At 44.0% G+C, this 22,700-nt stretch overlaps 1 protein-coding gene across 1 annotated transcript in view; it reads right to left on the reverse strand.

Moving 5' to 3' along the window:
• LOC120317901 (pro-neuregulin-3, membrane-bound isoform-like) overlaps nt 1–18,298 on the reverse strand; it is a 198,033-nt gene extending 179,735 nt beyond the window's left edge. Inside the window, exon 1 of the mRNA XM_039364913.1 lies at nt 17,506–18,298. Within this exon, the coding sequence (XP_039220847.1) occupies nt 17,506–18,298 (793 nt within the window). The remainder of the gene's footprint in view (nt 1–17,505) is intronic.
• Between the last annotated feature and the right edge of the window lie 4,402 nt (nt 18,299–22,700).

Genomic DNA, 22,700 nt, shown 5'->3' on the forward strand with positions numbered 1-22,700 from the left:
GGGAAAATTGCTGGCAATTTCAAATTAGTCTTTAAAATTTTACTTAAAACATAATGCCGATGAACAGACAGATTGGTTTTATCATGCTGGGCTACACGTGACTGATAAGCCATAAGATATGAAACACTGAGAATTACTAGTTGAAAAGATACAGTTGTGGAAGCAAGATTCTTTATGGGGGGGGGGGGGGAAATGTGGAAATTAACACAAAAGATGTACATTTGTCAACAAGGGGGAAGAGTCTGGACCATGCCTTAAGGCAGTGGTTCTCAACCTTTTTAATGCCGCGACCCCCAACTGGTCGTAAGTCGAGGACTACTCAACTGGTGCAGCACCGTTTGCAGAATGGGACTTTTGGCGGGCTCAGCAGGGCAGAGACAGCCTGGACAATTCCTATTGGCTTTTGAAAGCCAATAGAATTAGACTCTATTCAAGAGAGTCTATTCTATTGGCTTTCAAAAGCCAATAGAATAAAAGGGAGTAGCACAGCTAAGGAAAAGGGGGAAAAAATGGCGGACTGCGTTGTTTGGTGACCCCCGTGAAATGGTCGTTCGACCCCAAATGGGGTCCGGACCCACAGGTTGAGAACCACTGCCTTAAGGGGTTGTAGTATTTCTGAAGCCAGATCAGAGAGGGAAATTTTGAAGCCTACAATTCATGAGAAGATCCATGAAGATCCGTGCTGAATAACAGAATAACAGAGTTGGAAGGGACCTTGGAGGTCTTCTAGTCCAGCCCCCTGCTCAAACAGGAAACACTATACAATCTCAGACAAATGGCTGTCCAATCTCTTATAAAAACCTCCACTGATGGAGCACCCACAGACAAGCTGTTCCACTGGCTAAAATGGGGCAAAACGCACTGCTCAACTGTCTTGCTTAGCAATATGAGGCTCAATTGTGGTTATACAGTCGTGGCCAAAATTGTGGAAACCTTTTGGGAAAAGTGTACAGTAGAAATGCCACTTTTGGTTAAGTTTCCACCCATTTCTCTTCTAATGTCTTTATACCTGCAGCCTTGTTCTCTTAATAATACTATTTTACATCGCTTTCTGGGTGATCAGTCCACTCTTTGCCCCATTACTTTAATTTTATTACGTTTTACAAGCTCACTAAATGAAAGAACGCAAAAGAACCCAACCAACTTGAGCAATCATGTAACACACCGACAAAGGTCCTCCTCTCAGCTCCAATACAGGACATCAAGAACTGAATCCTACTGTGATCTGATTGGCTCATGGCCAAAAACAAGATGACACCTGATTGGCTCTCTAAACACTCACGCTCATTGGCTACCATCAGATGAAGGAAAGCTACCTGAGATCAACCTAAGCAAGTTGTGCTTCCTTTTTCTGGTTATTTGGCTATCACTTTTCATAGAATACAGTATAGATAATTGAACAAACTATGTTGCATTACGTTCTTGATTAAATTATCTTTCCATTGATATATAATTTTATGGTACTACTCCCAAAAAGAAGCGGCATTATTAGCCATCGAACCTCGAAAATACACTTTTCCCAAAAGGTTTCCACAATTTTGGCCACTACTGTAAGTTGAGGACCCCCTGCAGTGTATGGATCCCCATGGCTATCTTATCACAAACCAGAAGCTGCACTTTGCTCACAGATCATGAGAAATTGGCACAGCTCACCTCACATTCCCTTCAATCCATCATGCCAAAAATGTTGCTAAGGAATAGATGGTGTAAATGCAACGATGCCGTTAAAGGAGATGCAGACAGAACGCCTTCTGGCTACATGAAGTCTTCGTTAACCATAGGACAAAGCAGAAGGACAGGGGAAGTAAAAGCACAAGTGAACACACGTTCATATTAGACACCCAGGAAAATGTCTTCGAAATGCAGTAATTACAAAGCGGCTTCAACTTAACCTATCTGCACTGAAATTTTGTTTGAATAATCCACTTCCTTGCCCCACTGAAGCCAGAGCCTTCATTTTCAATATTATTAAATGAGGGAAAAAATTACCATACCGATTCAGTGCAGTTTTCTCTCAGCAAGATTCAAACAAAAATCTCATTTCTGCCTAACAAAACCCACTCACTGATCTGGAAAGGGCATTAATTCTCCACTGCTGCTGTGAAGGAAAAAACAAAATAGCAGAGGGAACATATAAAAGAAAATAACCATATATATATGCATACACATTATGTTGCATCCATTAGCTGCTGCTATTGCTGGAAGGATTCAATGACCATCGGTTGGAATAATTTCCTGTTGTACAAATGGCAATTCCCACACCCATGTATATATACTATACACAAACCAATTCACTGAGGGAGGAATCGCTAAAGTAATTTGCAAAGTACTTTCACCTTCTTAATTTAACTTACATTCCAGTTGGAACCAAACATAAATAACTTTTAAATGCTGTTGTCAACGCTGCAAAGATTGTATATTCTAGCTTTTGACAATATGCAGAACTGTCTGGTATTTATGGGGTTAATACAAAGCAGAAGGGTGTGGGGATAAAGCCCGGGAAAGAAAGAAGAAAACCTTTGACCTTCACACTAATTGGATAATGTGATATATGACGGCTAATTTAGGGAGGGAACATGCTGATAATTTAACTGCTCAGAGAACTTACTGTAGATCTTAGCATCCCTCCATTTTGCCTGTGCCAACATTTTGTGACAATAAAAGACTTTTAGGAAAATAAATGCCTGGAAGTTCTTTGAAGTGTTTCATTAGCCGGAACCATAACAGCTGTATGCATCGACTTCCATAAAGAATATGTGATTGAAAAACCAAAAGGAGAGGAAAAGAAGAGAGAAAAAAGGGATGCTCATATTATTGTATAATAATAGGTTGTATAAACAGAGGCATGGAGTCAAGAACACACAAAGTATTAGCACCGCTTTATAAAACCCTAGTAAGACCACATCTGGAATACTGCAGCCAATTTTTGTCACCATATCATAAAAAAGATGTTGAGAGCCTGGAGAAAAATCACAGAAGAGCAACTAAGATGATCCAAGGCCTGGAGACTAAAACATATGAAGAACGGCTGCGGGACTTGGGTTTGGCTAGTCTAAAGAAAAGAAGAAACAGTGGTGACATGATAGCAGTATTCCAGTATTTGAGGGGCTTCCACCAAGAAGAGGGGGTCATGTTATTCTCCAAAGCACCAGAGGGCAGCACAAGAAACAATGGTTGGAAACTGACCAAAGAGAGAAACAACCTGGAATTAAGGAGAAACTTCCTGACATTGAGGACAATTAAACAGTGGAACAGCTTGCCTCCAGAAATCATGGGTGCTCTATCACTGGAGATTTTTAAGAAGAGGCTAGACAGTTATTTGTCTGAGATAGTATAGGTTCTCCTGCTTGAGTGGGGGGCTGGACTAGAAGACCTCCAAAGTTCCTTCCAGCTGAATTCTATCCTATTCTATTTTAGTAACCAGAAATCCACCAGCCAAGAGCTGCATTGAATAATTTATTTATACTGAAGGTAGTCAATCTGAAACTGTCTAATGAATGCAGTGGTTGGTACAGGAGGATCTGGACAGACTTGAACACTGGGCGCTATCTAACAAAATGAAATTCAGTGGTGAAAAAAGTAAGGTTCTGCATTTAGGCAAGAAAAACCAAATGCACAGGTATAGTATAGGGGGTACCTTGCTCAATAATAGTAACTGTGAGAGGGACCTCGGAGTCCTAGTGGACAATCACTTAAGTATGAGCCAGCCGTGTGCTGCAGCTGCCAAAAAGGCCAACTACAGTGCTAGGCTGCATTAACAGAGGGATAGAATCAAGATTACGTGAAGTATTAATACCACTTTACAAGGCCCTGGTAAGGGCACACCTGGAATACTGCATCCAGTTTTGGTCACCACAATGTAGGAAAGATATTGAGACTCTAGAAAGAGTACAGAGAAGAGCAACAAAGATGATCAGGGGACTGGAGGCTAAAACATATAAGGAACGGTTGCTGGAATTGGGTATGTCTAGTTTAATGAAGAGGAGGACAAGGGGGGACATGATAGCAGTGTTCCAATATCTCAGGGGCTGCCACAAAGAAGAGGGAGTCAAGCTATTTTCCAAAGCACCTGAAGGCAGGACAAGGAGCAATGGGTGGAAACTAACCAAAGAGAGAAGCAACCTGGAACTAAGGAGAAACTTCCTGACAGTTAGAACAATTAACCAGTGGAACAACCTGCCTCCAGAAGAGGTGAATGCTCCAACACTGGAAGTTTTTAAGAAGAAACTGGACAGCCATTTGTCCGAGGTGGTGTAGGGTTTCCTGCCTGAGCAGGGGGTTGGATTAGTTGACCTCCAAGGTCCCTTCCAACTTTTATTATTATTATTATTATTATTATTATTATTATTATTATTAAATATTCTGTCTGAAGGGATGATTCAGTCCTTAAACCACCTTTAAGGAACTCCTGAAATTGAATATTCATACAGCCTTAACATTAGCCCAGCTGACATCAACCAATGTGTCTGAAGACGGGACATAATTGCATTCTGTAAATACAATGAAACATGGCAAAGATTTGACCCAAGACACTCAAGTCTTCTTGTGACTGCCGCATCTGACATGACTAAATGCAAATTCTATTGTGCTTGCAGCCACCAAACCAGGGATCCCGGAATAAAATTGGGTCATTTTCTTCAGCAGCTCTTTGGCTGCAAATAGAGCTAGCCCACTGCAGCAAACAGATTCTGTTTGCTGCCTAGGTTAAAGGCAGTAAATTAGGGTAGAAAGCCCTTGTAATTTTTTTTAGGACAGGAATAATAAATCTCGTGTGGTTTTTACTCTATGCCAAGAGAAGGGAAACACTGAAGCTGCCGAATGCAAGGTCATTTGGAGACTTTGCAATCCACACCGAGATAAATCATCCTCAATTGATTTCATTAGGACCCTAATTGTATCATAGAAAACAGCCACCCTGCATGGGCTTAAATCCCCTCCAAATGAAATAATGAGAAATAACCTTTGCTGTGCCCGTAAAGAGACCACAGCAGACTACAAGGAAACTAGCCTGTCTTTGTTCAGGCTCTGTTCCTTTATGAGTCCTAAGGAGGATCCAATCTAACTAATTTAATGGTTTACAATTCTGCAGTGTTACAGCCCCTCTAACTGGTAACAGCCAGCAATCAAACCTCAGCTTTTAATGAGCCAGATTTTTGGAGTTTCTAAGCAAAGGGGACTCCCAAACTGTTGTGCGGATATAAAAGACAAACATTCACACTACGGTGATGTCAGAAGGAGAAATACATTATGTTCACTTGCATGCTGTTAGAACGCAAAGAAATGACAAGGCTTATAGGACTCTTGGAAGCATTTATGTCTGGCCCTGCAAGACCTGGATGCTTTTAGCAGAAGCCCACATTTTAATTAAAAATAGAAGCCGGGTTTTGATTCAAGAACTTTGCGAATGTGTGGTCGCATGTTTGCATAGTTATTCACTCATGACAATCTGAGGAGCGATATTTGTCGCACCAGCAAAACCGTGCTTCGGAATTTGACACTGAGCTGGAAGACTGTTCTGGGTCCAAGGTTCTGATATGACGCCCTACAAGCAATATTTTTTTTTTTTAGAAGTCCAAATGATTTTGTTTCTTAAGTATAGTTGCTAGAAAGGGCTTAGCAGAAATCTCATGTCCCTCCAATTGGTCCAAAATCTACTCCAGGGCCTGATGTATTTTATGGGTAGCCAAAATGGCTTTTGAATTTGCTGGTGTGATTTGGATCTGAAAGAAGCCTCTCTCCACATGAAGGAATTGTCCATCCAATATTCAAATCGACCCAGATGTATCTGATTAAGTCCGAGATGGTGAATTTATTTGGTTAGTCACTTCAAAGGGGGTGGGGGGGGTGGACTGGAAGATCTCCAAGGTCCCTTCCAAATCTGTTATACTGTCATTCTGTAAAGGGTAATTTCTCCTTCAGATGGAATCATCCCTAGCCCAGGGGTAGGCAACCTTGGCTCTTTTATGACTCGTGGACTTCAACTCCCAGAATTCCTGAGCCAGCATGGGGGAACTATGGCCCCCCTCATGACTCGTGGACTTCAACTCCCAGAATTCCTGAGCCAGCATGGCTCAGCTTGGAAACCTCTCCCTTTCCCCTCAGCATGGCTGGCTCAGAAATTCTGGGAGTTGAAGTCCACGCGTCATAAAAGCGCCAAGGTGGCCTAACCCTGGCCTAGCCCTTAAATACAATGATGGTGGTCAAAGCAGGGAAACTTAAAGCTTCCCCTTAGAAATTGATAACCCAGAATTGGTAATGTTTAGGCACCCAGTGTCACATGTGAAATGGGCAGCCATTAAATAAATAAAATGTGGCACGTCTTGATCAAGGGCTCATTAAATAATCGGCCAAACCACTTCTCAGGATATTCCATTCCCTCTTCTTCTTCTCTCACAGTGTCCTGATGATACCGAATTCCCATTAGTCTCTTTTGAATTATTCATAATTATGCCTTAAAACACTGATGCACCTTCATATTAAAATGATAATGTTTCCTTTGAGCTGTAGCTAAAACTCCTGGTGATTTCATGCAAACCTCCTTGTCATTTTCCTGGCAACGCTACCCATATGGTTTGATGGCTTTTGACTGATGTCAGATGGCTAACTAGGGTTAGATCTGAGTTAATGCTTGGGTGGAAAATCACAAGAAATCTCAAAAGTGGATTGAGAAGTCAAAAAGGGACTCTAGTTAAGCTACAGACAGAAACTTTCTGTCTATAAAGAAAACTGTATGGACAATTTTGGGAGCCAGTACAGATGTTGAATCATCTCTATGCTGCAAGCATGATAAGATAAGATAAGGTAAGGTAAGGTAAGGTAAGGTAAGGTAAGGTAAGGTAAGGTAAGGTAAGATAAGATAAGATAAGATAAGATAAGATAAGATAAGATAAGATAACCTTTATTGTCATGTTTATACTGTGGACACAATGGCACACATCAAAAATGAAATTTAGTTGCCCGCTCTCAAAGTGAAACACATGCATGACACACACCTAAACATACTATGAACAACATATGTATGTTTTGTTTTATGACTGAATAGAATAGAATAACATAATTGGAAGGGACCTTGGAGGTCTTCTATCTAGTCCAATCCCCTGCTCAGGCAGGAAACTCTACACCATTTTAGACAAATGGTTGTCCAATCTCTTCTTAAAAACTTCCAGTGTTGGAGCATTCACTGCTTCTGGAGGCAGGTTGTTCCACTGGTTAATTGTTCTAACTGTCAGGAAGTTTCTCCTTAGTTCTAGGTTGAGAGAGAGAGAAAAAATGTTTTGACTACCCAAACATTAATAATAATAACACCCCAGATTTAACAATGGTGAATAAAAGGAACAAAAGCATCTTGATAGTGGACACTGCCAATACCTGCACAATAGAAGAGAAAGAACTGGAGAAAATCCCAAAATATATAAAAAAAAACTGCAAATAGGAGTTGAACAACCAAGGCAGCAGAATGCTAAGATAGTGCCAACAGTAACAGGCACCTTGGGTGCAATCCCAAAACATCTGGAACACCACTTGAACACCATCAGCATTGACAAAATCACCCTCAGTAAATTGCAAGAGGCAGCTTTATGTGGAAGAGCTTACATCATGCAACATCTGTCTATACCAGGTCCTTGGGAAGGACTCGATAGGTGGATTAAAATTCTAGATCCAGTCTAAATATAAACAAAAGTTGAAGCATGGAAATCTCTCTCTCTCTCTCTCTCTGAGTATACAGTTTAAAATGTTTCAAGAGAACTGGGGAAAAAAATCAACATAACACAACTTTAAACATCTGGATTTTTGGTTAACTTGGAGATGAGAGATCTTGCTGGATGCACAATTTAAGCACAGGATTACCACAACATTGTCCTCTGGCTTGGTTGTTACTGGGCTAGCAAGAGAGGAAAACAGCCAAGCTCAGAAAATACCAAGAACCCAACAACTTTATTTCAACACCTAGAACTAAGGAGAAACTTCCTGACAGTGAGAACAATTAACCAGTGGAACAACCTTCCTCCAGAAGCGTGAATGCTCCAACACTGGACGTTTTTAAGAAGAAACTGGACAGCCATTTATCTGTAATGGTGTAGGGTATCCTGCCTGAGCAGGGGGTTGGACTAGATGACCTCCAAGGTCCCTTCCAACTATTATTATTATTATTATTATTATTATTACTATCATCATCATCATCATCGAATATACAGAAATTGTAGATCTCCTGTTCATTCCAGTCCAAGCTGCTTAATTCTGCAAATCATTCTTAATGTACATATAATCCATCAACAGCAAAAATTAATAAATCTTAAATAGACTAACGTTCCCAGAACCACTTCTCAAGGGCCTATAATTTATGGAAGTTTTCTGCAATGTTGGAAGTCCTTGAAATCATTAAAAGTGGGAAATCCCCAAGCCTTGCTAGAACATTTGGTGAGTTTTGCAAAGAATTTAAAGAAGTTTTAATATCAGAATTTTTATCTTTATATAAGACAATTCTCAGGGACTTGGAAACAGTCTAAGGCAAATTCTAACTGTAATCCTTAAATTGGGTAAAAATGTTCTTCTAGGCCTATCTCATTACTTTAGGGTCTATAAACTGAATACTAAATTATTAGCCAACCATTTGAAGTGATTATAAGTTAAAATTATCTTTATACAGTAGATCAAATCTGATTTTATTCAAAATTGAAATAGATCCACCCCATCAGGAAACCATTAAACATTATACAAATTAGCAAATTAATAAGCTTCCACCAGCTATATGTCCAATAAATAAAATGCTTTTGATTGTCTGACACTAGAATTCTTAATACAAATATTAAAGAAATTTAAAGGTAGGGCTGGCTTTTTCAAAAGGACCCAGCATACGTATGAAGCAAGTAAAGCTTAGATAAGTCTTAACAATTATGATTCTATTATGATTTTAAGACGTACTAAGCAAAGCTGCACCTTATCGTTTCTATTATTCAACCTAGCTATAGAAGCACTGGGAATAGTAGGGAAAATTGTCATTTTAAGATGTGGTGAATTCAGTAAAACATTGTCCAAAATAGTTTCTATGCAGAATTCTAATATTGATTATAATTCAGCTCTGATTCGCTTGCCATTGACTTCCATCTCTGGTCAAGATTCAAGACGTTATTAAAGAAGGGTACTAATAAATTGGTTGGCATTTTTCAATAACAGTGAAGAGAGTATGACTAAATCAGCAAGATGTTCAATTTGTTGGTGTTTGTCCCAGTCAGTTTTACAGAGAGCCAGATTGGTGTAATGGTTAAGGCATCAGAGTAGAAAACAGGAGGCCCTGAATTCAAGTCCCATCTTAGCCATGAAAGTCAACTGGATGACTTTGGGCCAATGACCAGCAGCCAGTGAGTTCTAGTCCCACCCTAGACACAAATGTCAGCTATCAAGGTTCCGACTGATGAACCCATCTGAGCAAGCAATGTTGAGACAACCCAATCTCTTACTGCAAAACTTTATTGAGTACATCATTTCAGCACAGATAAAAGCAAAACCAGCTCTGGTTATTTCCTGCACAAACCACTATAATTAAAGTATAGAATTCTCCCTCCCTCAGTTAGTTCAGGTCACATTGTCCAATCGTGTGTCAAAATATTGTTATGAGAAAGTGTCTCTGTGGGTTGGCAAATACCTGTTGAGACGTCCTTGGTTCACATGGGCTGACTTCTTGTTGTCTGGAGCCTGCACTCCATTTCCCTTTCTCCTCCCCCCTAGTGCATTGGCAAGCTGAGAAGCAACAATGGTGGCAACATCATATGCGCGCTTCAAGCTTGACACCCACTGGATGACTTTAGGTGGATCACCAGGAGACTGTGAGTTCTAGTCCTGCCTTAGGCGTGAAAGCAAGCTGGGTGATTTGGGGCCAGTTGCTCTCTCTCAGCCCACCCCACCACACAGGGTTGATGATGTGGGGAAAATGGGAGGTGTGTTAAATACATTTGCTGTCTTGAGTCGTTTATAAAAACAATAAAGGTGGAATACAAATAGATATATTAAAATACTTCTCTCATTAAAGAAAACGTATTTACCTAAAATACAAAGCATTTAAAACCTACGTTTTGGACTTGTCATTCCAAGAAAGCAGCGATAATGGCCTCTTGAGAGAATATTTGCACTTCAGCTATTCTTCTACGCTTTTCAAAGTTCAGCAATTTCTTTTGAATTCCTTTTATACTTTGGTGTGTCACTCTGAGAGAGGCAAGCCATTGTGAGGATCCACACTGAAAGGATGCAGAAAGAAAAAATGGCCCACGGTTCAAATCTTAGTGGCTCTCGAGTTATTCAGCAGGGAAGTAAATAAACTTGGTTAAAAAGCAAGCCAATTCTCCTCCCAGAATCTGGATAGTCAAGGCTAGAGAGCATGCTCAGCTCAGCTTCATTTCAATGATATTCCTAAGTGCACCAGAATAGAATAGAATGGAATGGAATGGAATAATGAGAATGAAATGGAATGGAATGGAATGGAATGGAATGGAATAGAATAGAATAGAATAGAATAGAATAGAATAGAATAGAATAGAATAGAATAGAATAGAATAGAATAAACAGATTGTAGAATGGAATGGAATGGAATGGAATGGAACGGAACAGAACAGAACAGAACAGAACAGAACAGAATAGAATAGAATAGAATAGAATAGAATAGAATAGAATAGAATAGAATAGAATAGATTGTAGAATGGAATGGAATGGAATGGAATAGAATAGAATAAACAGATTGTAGAATGGAATGGAATGGAATGGAATGGAATGGAATAGAATAGAATAGAACAGAACAGAACAGAACAGAACAGAATAGAATAGAATAGAATAGAATAAAGAGATTGTAGAATGGAATGGAATAGAATAGAATAGAATAGAATAGAATAGAATAGAATAGAATAGAATAGAATAGAATAGAATAGAATAGAATAAAGAGATTGTAGAATGGAATGGAATGGAATGGAATGGAATGGAATGGAATAGAATAGAATAGAATAGAATAGAATAGAATAGAATAGAATAGAATAGAATAGAATAAACAGATTGTAGAATGGAATGGAATGGAATGGAATGGAATAGAATAAAGAGATTGTAGAATGGAATGGAATGGAATGGAATGGAATAGAATAGAATAGAATAGAATAGAATAGAATAGAATAGAATAGAATAGAATAGAATAGAATAAACAGATTGTAGAATGGAATGGAATGGAATGGAATGGAATGGAATGGAATGGAATAGAATAGAATAGAATAGAATAGAATAGAATAGAATAGAATAGAATAAAGATTGTAGAATGGAATGGAATGGAATAGAATAGAATAAAGAGATTGTAGAATAGAATAGAATAGAATAGAATAGAATAGAATAGAATAGAATAGAATAGAATAGAATAGAATAACAGAGTTGGAAGGGACCTTTGAGGTCATCTAGTCCAACACAACACCCAAGCAAGGGACCCTGCCTACACCATTTCTGACAGATGGCAGTCTAGTCTCTTCTTGAAAGAAAAATATACATTCTCTTACTAAATCATTTGTATCATTTTTTTTTTTTTTTGCTATTTCTTGAATGAGAGTTGAGGAGAAGTAACCTTCCTTTGGACTACCCAACCAGCAACTACAAAACCCCACTAAGGTCCACTTTGGTGTAATATTGGTTCTTGTACACATATTGCATTGTGATTATCATTGTTTGGGGCCATGTCAAAAGATCTGGAAATATATCTGGAGACAGTAGGAATGGACAGAATTTCAGTTCATCAGTTGTATTGTATTACTTGGAAAAGCATGGATTTTATGACAATATCTTTAATATCCGAATCATTGGGGAAGTTCCAACAATCAGAAGCACCATATCCAGTCAAAACTATCCAATGGACTGTGTGTATATTGTTATTATTTTGTTGTTGGGGTGCACTAGCAAAGGCCAACTTTCTATTTTTCTATAACTTTCTATAAAATGACAGCAAATGACAGCAAATCACAAAATGTTCTTTATATTTCTTAAACAAACATCAGTTTTTTATTTCTGGAAACTCAGTCTATTTTGGCATTTCTGCATTATCTGAGTCAGCAGGGCTGCTTTTCCTGTAGGCCATAAATTTTGCTAGTGTAACCGTTCTCACCCTGCTGATGAATTCTTGCCAGAGAACCAATATAAAAATAATAGTTTCAGCTTTATGTACCAACAAAGTCAACATAGCACCAAACATATTGAAGGAAAACATTCTCCAGCAGTTAATTTCCTATGTAAATAAACTGTTTTGTTTGTGTTTGATTCATAATAACTTTATATGCCACCCAGCTCTGAGGGACTTCCAGAAGCATTATCAATTTAAATAATATTTTTATGCCAACTGCAATAACATTCAGGGGAAAGGAGAGCAAGTTATAGCTTCTCCCAACTAAATAATGCAGGAAAGTATTTGGAAAATACAGACAAGAAGATGCAGAAATATGTATTGCATTCAGTGACACCAGCATGGAACACAAGGGATGTTTCTAATTGAAATCCAATAATCAATTCTTAATCAGCAATGAAATGACCTACCAATTAATCTATGGAACTGAATGATGCTTCCTTCCTTTTTTTGGGGGGGGAACCCTTCAGTTTTTATTAGTTGCTGTAAAATAAAGACAAAAGATCTAAATACTCTCTTTTTACATCAGTGTTTCAAATCCCATCCTCTGAGTTCCTCTGCTGATACAAAGACGTTGATTTCTGCTACTGTTCTCTGTCCTATCCCATTTCTCCTCCAAGCTGTAAACTGGAACTACTGGAGCTAAAACACCAAAATTGTTGCTGCTGAAAAGGATGGCTGTGCCTGAAAAGCACTTATCGCAAAAGTCCTGCTGTTCATTTCCATCCAAGGTCATTATGCCCACTAAACTGCACTGCAAAGGTCAAAACAGAACGTGGTTTTCTGCATGAGGCTGCAAAATTAGGACTAGTGGAAAGGAACTGTGCCAACGTCGCGGGTTTTTTTGCTACACCTGTCCACGATACTGATCTGATGAAGCCAATATATGATACGTGAACTCTGATGAACAGTTGGGCTTGCACTGCATTTAGATTTACTACAGCTGCATCTGTTACATATTTATTTATTTTACCGCCCTTATTTGCCACCGCAACCCACATGGAGCAAGCTGCAGACCCCACACAGCAATAAGGTCAAAGCAAGACACAAAATCCTTAATCGAAATGTCAGAATATATTCCGACTGCAGAATCAAAATCAAAAAACATCAAAAATCAAATGCATCAAATCCAAAAGTCTCACTGAAAAAGCCAGGTCTTTCTTTGTTTTGGGGAAACTCAAGGCTATTGGGAATAAACAGAAGAGTATCATTCCAGAGAAATGGAGCAGCAAGCACCCTAATTGGTGTTTTATGCAAATTATGCTCCCCAAAGATAAGAATCCATAGGGATCCTTCTCTTCCAGATCTTTATAAACAAGCAGAAGTCTATGGGAGGTGCTGAACTATTCCAACGATCACTGTCTAATTCCATGAAACTGTTGCTGCCAAAGTGTTTACATAATGCATTATTTGTGGTCTGAAAGCTAGGCACCCTTAATGCTCATTGGTTGATTATGTTCACCCTGTACATCATGGATCAGATTGCTTTTCTCCACTTCATACAGAGAACCTTAAAGCAGTTACCAGAATTTTTCCAAAGCATGACAAAAAGAAAAAAAAAAAACATTGGAGAAGAACCACATTAACCATGTAGATGAAATCCAGTTTTGATTGCATTTAAATGACGGTAAATCAAATCCAGTTTGGGGCTATTTAGAACCATTTATGCATGGGACGTTTCCTTCTGCACTACTCAAATGGCCAAAAGTTTCAAATGGAGAGCACATCCTTGCACCATGAAATTATCGAACTTAGACTGAGAAGAGGATAAGAAGCTAAGCCTGATCTTTCTCTAAGGATCAGTGGATGGGGTTATGTTTGTGACATGTGACTGTCACATGTCTCTTCACTGTCAAAAGTGGTCAGAGAAAAAGCAATGAGAAATCTCCATAAAAAACCATCTTCCTCCATCAAAACACTTGGCAAGGTTTCATGGGATATAAACCAGCCTTTCTCAGCTAAAACACCATTTTGAAGTTCCATAATTTGACTTAGAGACCCTTGAGAAACAAATTCATTAAAGTGTTGATAATTTAGATAGATATTATTATTATTATATGCTGGAGCACTCCACCACCTGAGTTTTCTACAAATTCATGGATCAAAGCAGGATAGCAAATCTTTCTAATAAGTGATTGAATCTATCGGGAAAAAAAAACAACAACAACTACACTTCCTTCTCTCTTTCCTTGTATCTATCCTTTAATACAAAAGTCTTTTAAAAGCCACCAAGGGTCAAAATGTGGAATGAAAGATGCATTCGGTCAAGGCAACTGGCTACAAAGGAATTGCTGGACTATTAGTTAGCCTCTGCTAATCTGAGAAAACTGTTACCTGATATCACAATCAAAATATTATCATTAATAATATCAGTTAGCTGCTGCAAGAAGTTCGCACAGATTGACTACGAACAGTGACATGACAAAGTAGCAACAATGGTGCATTGGAATCTCTACAAAAGAGACTATTTGCCTGCAAGGAAGAGCTGGTGGGGCCAATAAATAAATAAATAAATAAAAATAAACAAGTAATAGAAAATAAAGAAGCTAAACAACTTTGGGACCTTAGAATTCAAATAGACAGCAACCTAGCACATATTACTCCAGGCCTAACTATTTTCGATAAGAAAAAAAAAAAAAAAAAGGTCTGGATAGTGGACACTGCAGTACCTGGAGACAGCAGAAGAGAAGGAAAAAAAAAAAAAGAACTGGAGAAAAATCACACAGTACAAAGACCTGCAAATGGAAACAGAATGACTGTGGCAAACAAAAGCAAAGACGGTCCCATTAGTCGTAGAAAGCATGGATACAATCCCAAAGTATCTGGAGCATCACTTGAACACCACCGGGTGTTAACAAAATCCCCATCTGTCAATTGCAAAGGACAGCTTTACTTGGAAGAGCTTACATCTCCTTTAACACCATCAAATAGCAACATCTGTGTATCCCAGGTCCTTGAGAAAGACTCAGTGCATGGAGAAAAATGCCAAATCCAGTTTGAACATCTGTACGACCAACCATAATAATAATAATGCACCTTTGGAAGAGAAAGGGAAGAAATTCCATGTGCCCTAAATTTCTCTCTCCTTCTCCGTTTCTCTCTCTCTCTCTCTCTCTCTCTCTCTCTCTCTCTCTCTCTCTCTCTCTCTCTCTCTCTTTCAATTTCATATTCTATTTAATCTCCTGTTAATGATCATGCAGAAACTGTCATGTGCTTCAACGAGGCCACTTTCTGATGGATTTGCACTTCTTTGTATTGTCTCCCTTTACTAAAGCTGGGGTGGGCAAGCAGAGGGAAGGGGAGGAAAGTTTGAGATCCAATCTATAATTGAAAGAGCGATCTTCACGAAGCCAGGACGATCAAATTACTTGCAGATCTGAGGAATCCTTTATCGCCTAGGTGTGATCATGATATTGGCGTGCATCCTTTTGTGGGAAACAGAATAGGAGCTGGGGGGGGAAGAGATACTAGGTTTCTGCCAGCTGACATTCATATTTTGAGCAGTTTCTAAGGTCGGAAGACTCCCCAGCAGAGGTTAGAAAACCATCACAGGTCTGCCCTGTCTTAGAGATGTTGGAGATATTTATTTGTTTTTAATTAGAACCGAAATGGGCAGCGGTTTGCACCACCCAGTCTATTCTTTGAACATTGCCCCACCTGCTGTCCTGTGGGCTCAAAGCCTCACAAAATTAGGGCACTGGAGAGGTTTCCGCACTGAAGGAACTTTGCGTGCAAGAAAGGGAGAAGACAAGGTGGACCCAGAGGAGGGAAAGATTAAGCAAATACCAGCCAGGGTTTCATCCTCCAAAGAAACAGCATCTCGAGTGGCTCTTGCTCTCTCCCCCCTCCCTTATCCTCAGTCAGATAAAAGGAGCCCCTCTCAAAGAGAACATCTTCTCTGAAACAGAATATGCGTTCCTTCTTTCGACACCCACACAGTGACCACGAATGTACTGCCTGCCCTCTCCTTCCCCAGCTGAATCCTCTGGAGGAAACATCTGTCCAGCCCAGTTGCTGCTGTTGCCTCTGTTCTCACATCACAGCATCTTATGAGGATGGCTTCAACGTAATCCCAGGTTACAAATGATCAGCTTTAAGCTGTGGATGCAAGAAAGAGAAAGCCCGCTGGCTGAAAGAAGCCAAGCCAGCAGCTCGCCCTGCCAAAGGGGAAAGGACCATGCGGGAAGGAAATAACCTTGGGTGAGAGCATTTTGGAAAGTGAGAAGGAAGGTAGTGGTGGAGAAACCCAGCTTCCTAAGGTATCTCACTAAGGAAAAGGGTGGTGAGAAATACGGGGGGGGGGGGATAAATATGGAATCTCCTTTCCCACCACCTCCTCCTTTTCCCAACTCTCACTGAAACAGTGGCATCCAGAAGCTGATCTGTGGAGGAGATGAGTGTCCTGGATAACCTTCACAAGATCTTGAAGGTTTCAGTTCCAATTTCTTTCTCAGATAAAAGAGGAGCTGCATAAATGAAAATGTGCAACACTGGCGAGGAATGCCAATATGTCAGATACTCCACCCTTTAGGGGTGTGTGTGAATCCCTCACCATTTATTTACCTTCATTCCTATAGAATAAGGTTCCATTTAGGTCCCAGCAAGAAGAGAAAACCACCCAGAACTGTTCCATATATAGTAGATGCTGTGTGTGGCGCATGTTTGCATCTGCAAGTGAGAGCTGACACTCATGAATCTAAAACAGTAGGGCTTAAAAGGGAGGATAATATGTTGGAAAGGCTTTCAGGAGGGAGGGAGGGAGGGAGGGAGGGAGGGAGGAAGGAAGGAAGGAAGGAAGGAAACCAACCTTTTCGGAAAGCTGAGAAGAACATGCATGCCTTTTGTCCAAGAGTCTTGAGCACAACTCTGACTCAAAAGCCCTTCTTCACCTCTTCTCTTAACTTCTCCCTGTTCTACTCCAAAGTCACCAAACCGCTAAGGTCAGACTTCCTTGTCTCAATCCATTGCACTTCCCCATCCTAACAAACTGGTCCAAGGCTCAGCCCTAAGATCAGAAGCACCCACATCATTGGCAGGTCTTCTCTGGCTTCAAGGGCCCGGTCCCCGTCTGTGCCTTGCCCTGGGAAGGAACGCTTCCTTGGATGGTCACCATAAAAATATCCCCTCTCCATTTTCACCAGGGCCACAGAAATGGCCAGCAACAGAAGAACTTCCAAAGAGCCTCCTGAATTCAACCCTCCCAACTCCAACACACCCACCCACCCCAAGCAGGGCTGGCAGCCAGGTCCATCTGGAAGAACTCTTTCAGTCCAAGCCAAAGCAACTCATCAACGAGAACTCACCCAAAGGAGAAGGAGAAGGAGAAGGGGGAGAACGGGAAGCTTAGGCAAAAGTTGCCTTTCACTTACGGTATTTGGGGCTGGAGTTGGTCTCCGGCGGGGGGGTGGTGGTGGTGGTGGTGCTGGCCTCTTGGAAGGGGGATAAGGTCCAGGAAGGAGCCGAGTCCTGAAGATAAGTCTTGTACGACGAGGTAGTGTACGCCGCAGTGGGCCAGGCCGGCACAGGCGGAGTCCGAAGGGTGCCGGGCGCTGGCCGGGCCATCAGGAGCGTGGTGCTGAAAGGGACAGCGACGGCCGCCGTGGTGGTCGCCCGGACGGTCGGGGGCGCCAGCGTGTGGCGCGGCGTGGTGGACCGCGGCGGGCTGGCCCGGATGGGACCCCGGGTGGCCGGGAAGCGGGTGGGCGCCCTGGTCATGGTGGTGAGACGGGTGCTGATCCGGTTGGGCGTCCGAGAGGAGGCGGCGGCGGCGGCGGCGACGGCGGCCGCGTCCGTGCCGGGCGAGGCGGTGGGCTCCTCGCTCTTGGGCGGCGTGGTGGGCTGCTTGGAGAGGAAGAAGGGGTCCTGCTCGATCCCTTTGGAGTCCATCAGCTCGGTGGGCAGGTACTCCTGGACGGAGCCCACCACGATCCACTTGAGCAGCATCAGGCTGAGCCCCAGGCCCACGAAGCCGATGAAGAGGGGCACCACGCAGAGCCACGTCTGCTGCCGGTTCCACACCAGGCAGTCGCCGCAGCGCACCTCCCGGGCCGCGGCGTCGGGCCCTCCATCGCCCCCCGCAGGGACCCCGCCCGCCGCCGCCGCCGCCCCCGCCTCGGCAGCGGCTGCTGCGGCACCCGGGGGCGAGGCGACCCCTTCGCTCATCCTCCTCGGCGCCTTTCTACCCCTCCCCCGGGGGGGAGCAGCGGCATGGGGGAGGAGGGCGCAGCATGCGGGGCGGCGGGGAAGCGAGGCGGCGGGGAGGGGAGAGGGGGGGAGAGGAGCGGGAAGATCCGACGGCCGGGGGTGGGTGGGGGAGGCAGCCGCAGCCGGCCGGCAGGTAGTCGCAAGGGCTGGCCTCCCTTCGATCCGGAGAGCGCGGCGCCCCTCCCGCCCTTTCAGCTACAGCGCCGCCGAGCATTCATACGACCGCTGCTGAATCAGCTGGAACGCGCGAGCTCTCTCCACCTTCCGCCAGCCGCCGTCGCCACCGAGGTCTCCTCCTTTTTCCCTGCGATTTCCCGCCCCCTCCCGGTTTCCTGGATTCCGGATCTTCCCCCCCCCCGCCCGCCCGAAGGTAAAAATAATAATAATAATAATAATAGCAATAATAATTTCAAAAAAGATCCTTCGCCAAACGGGAGTCGCGGCTTTCAGACGGTAAAGATCCGGGTCGAGGTCTCGGCCAAGCCAGCTTTTTGCCCCCCCTTTCCAAAACCAAGATCCTCAATCAGCAGCCATCCGGAGCCCCTCTCCCCGTGGAAGAAGACCGGCGACGGGAAGCCAAACGCCTCGCTTGCAGCCGCTCCTGCTCCTTCGGGACGACGCTTCTCCGATCCCCGGAGGCGGCTGGCAGCAGCGGTGGCCACATCACCCGGGCTGCCGGCGCGTGGCTGTATTCCTCGTCCCCCTTCGCTATTCGGCAGCCCCGCCGCCAGTCCTCGGACAGCGCTTGGAAAAAGACGAGACCGAGGCTAGAGCCTGCAGGGGAAGCTCAGCCGCCATCCCCGGGGCTGTGGGAGAGCCGGCCGCCCCGGGCATCCTCTCGAAAAGCCAAGCCCAAAGCCAAAGGGGACTCGGATTTGGCCTCCTGACAATAAAAAAAAAACGGGCACGGGCGCCGCCGTGCTAAACCAAGCAAGAAGCAGCGGCGGCGGCGGGGTGGAGGGGAGAGGACAGGGTAGGTGAAAGAAAGAAAGCAAAAAAATCCCAGCCAAAAAAGAAATTACACAGGCGCGCTGGAAAGCTACAAAGGGGAGGGGGCAGACACGCGTACGCGCCTTCCCACGCGCGCGCGCGCACACACACACACACGCACACCCGGGAGTCAGAACCGTGCCGGGGCCAGGCTGCCCAGATTTTTTTCTCTCCAAGCCCGTTTGCGAGGGTTGCCTTTCTCTTTTGTGTGTGGCTGCCGCGTGAAGGAAAGAGGGGAGGGGAGAGGAAGGGGGACAAAGGAAGCGCCCCTCCCTCTCCACGGAGGCTGGCGGGACTGCGTCCTCCCCCCCTCCCCCGAAGCCAGGAGTCCCCAGGCGCTTCCTCGGAGTTGATCCCAAAGCCGGTCCAGAGTCCGCTTCCCAAGCGATCCTCCTGCGGTGGCAGGGCAGAAGCAGCGCCCCGCGCCCGCGCCCAGGATTGCGCGGACTGGGCGCGCGCGCGGGCAGGGGCGCCCACGCGCGCGGGGAGGGCTGCATGGGGAGTGGGGGAGTGGGTGGGTGTGAGTGGGTGGGCCGGCAGCCGGTCCTTCGGCGTGGAATTCCTCCCGCAGCCTGCTGGGCTTTCTCTCCAGACCCGGGCTGTGGCATTGTCGCCGTTCGGTGCCAAGCTTGCCAAAGGAGAGCGCGCGCGAAAGCGGAGGTTTCTTTTACGGCGCGGGGTCCCGGGGATGGGGCGAGCCGTTGAGGGAGCCTTTTTTTCTCGGCCGCTAACCGAGTCCCAGTCCGTCTCTGGGAAAGCGCTGCCCGCCGGGGGGGGGGAGGGAAGTCCGCCTCTCCTCCTCCCGCTCTCTCGCTCGCTCGCTAGCTGGCTCTTGTTGGCCATCGCGTCTCTGCAGAGTAACTGGGACAAAAGCGCCGTGCGCGCATGGTGCACTCTATACTCTTTGGCTGGTGTCAGGAGGAGAAGACTATTTGAAGACTTTCCGCGCGGCTAAGGGGAGACCTTCAGCCTGCCTCGTTCTTGGGGCAGGAGACAGGATGGAGACCCCCCCTAATTCGTGGGGTGTGACAGAAAGAAGACGTCCGCCCTCTCTGTGCCTAGTTTGGGGCGCGGGGCGAGATAACGGTCTCTCTCTCTTTCTCTCTCCCTCCCTCCCTCTCCCTCCCTCCCTCTCTCTCTCCCTCCCTCCCTCTCCCTCCCTCCCTTCCTCTCTCTCTCTCCCTCCCTCCCTCTCTCTCTCCCTCCCTCCCTCCCTTCCTCTCTCTCTCCCTCCCTCCCTCTCTCTCCCTCCCTCCCTCTCTCTCTCTCCCTCTCTCCCTCTCTCTCTCCGTCCCTCCCTCCTCTCTCCCTCCCTCCCTCTCTCTCTCTCTCCCTCCCTCCCTCTCTCTCTCTCTCTCCCTCCCTCCCTCCCTCTCTCTCCCTATCTCACTCTCTCTCTTCTCTCCTCTCTCCTCCCTCCCCTCTCCCCCTCCCCCATCTCTTAATATTTCGCCCGGGGTCTACCTAATTCCGCTCTATAGCTATCTTGCCTTGACCTTGCTTGGAAGTTCTTTCAAGGCATAAGTAATTGGATCATTCATTACCTAATTAAATCCCCTTGATGCTCTGCCTGAACCTCTGGCAAAGGCGATGGGGTGGGGCAACGCTGCCGTTCTATAAAAATGCGAAAGGAAAGAAATAAGAAATGATGGATGGACGGTTCGCTTTTCTTCTCAAGTCTGAGCAAAGAGGTGAAGCAGCATTCAATAACACATTGGGGGGTGGGGAGAATAAATAAATAAATAAAGGTTGAAGTAGAGCCAGGTCTAAATGCCGCAACTGGAAATTACTGGCACAGTTATTTAGGATTAATAAGATTTCCATCTCATCTTGGGAACCCAGCATGGTGGACGGTTGGATGAAGAAAGGGGTAAAGCTCAGCTTTTTAGGAAAAGGAGAATTCTTGGCTGGCTAAAACTTTGGAGAAGAGTCCATTGATAAGAGAACAGCAAAGTCTACAACCTTGAGGTGGTGGGGAAGGAAAGACTGCACCAGAAACCAATTTCACATGGAGACCATAAAAACTGGCTAACCATCCTTGCATTCGTGATATAAGCCCTGCAGTTCAGGATGGGTCCCTTATCCTGTCTCTCCATCCCTAAGCTATAGCATACTGAAGGCCAGGAAAGCACAAGGATAGTTTGATGAAGAAAATCCGAGGCAAAACTCACCCCCAGTATACATAGAGAAAAGAGCTTATTTGTCTAAACAGGAGCCTTCTTTTTTAAATAAAGATGAGTTCTTTTTTTAAAAAAAAAAGAACTGAACACAAAGAAGCCTTTGCAAACCCCGTCGCAGACATATTGATCACCTTATCTGCCAATGTCTTATGTAAACGGTGGATATTGCTGTGATGCAGTAGCTGGACTTGATCCAAGAGAGACTCAAAATGGACAGGTGGTTCTCTTGTATTTGCCCAGTGTGGAAAAATGTGTAGCACAGGAAGAAGAGAGATCAAGGAAGCACTGGATGATGTAGTATTGGAACCAAACTGAGAAAGTTCATATGTACCACTAAATTAACAATGGACCCAGACAACATGTTGTTTATTAAGTATTATGATTGTAATTGCGAGTCTCTTGGACTGCAAGGCAATCCAACCGGTCAGTCCTAGAGGAGATCAACCCTGACTGCTCTTTAGAAGGCCAGATCCTGAAGCTGAAACTCAAGTACTTTGGCCACCTAATGAGAAGGAAGGACTCGCTGGAGAAGAGCCTGATGCTGGGAAAGATGGAGGGCAAGAGAAGAAGGGGACGACAGAGAATGAGGTGGCTGGATGGAGTCACTGAAGCAGTAGGCGTGAGCTTAAATGGACTCCAGAAGATGGCAGAGGACAGGAAGGCCTGGAGAAACGTGGTCCATTGGGTTGCGATGGATGGGACATGACTTCGCAACTAACAACAACAATGATTGTAACACTAGAAAATTAACAAAATGTTTACAACCTCCCCCCCATGTCCTAGAAGTGCCAACCATGGAAAGGAAAGTGATTGATACTTTCTCTTCTGACATGTGGAGAAGTGAAAAGAAGCTTGGAAATCAGGCTATCTATAATGCTAAGAAGAGAAAAAGCTGAATTTTGAAAAAAGATTAGTACATTGACTTCATCTCCAACTGGTTTACACATAGAAGTCAAGCAACTGCTAAAAAGTCCAAGATCATTACAGCAATGCCTATCATGTCTGTATAGTGAGTTTGTACAATCGGAAATTAATATATCTTAGACTGGCAACCAAATGTAGGTTAGTCTGCTCCATTGTGTTCACTGTAATTACCTATGGTTATGAAAGTTGGATCTTAAAAAAAAGCAAGACAGGAGGAAAATCACTTCATTTGAGCTGTGGTGCTGGAGGAGACGCCTGCATGTTCC

The sequence above is a fragment of the Crotalus tigris genome, unplaced genomic scaffold, assembly GCF_016545835.1.
Source record: "Crotalus tigris isolate CLP2741 ecotype Arizona unplaced genomic scaffold, ASM1654583v1 scf7180000019930.301333, whole genome shotgun sequence".
NCBI lineage: Eukaryota > Metazoa > Chordata > Lepidosauria > Squamata > Viperidae > Crotalus > Crotalus tigris.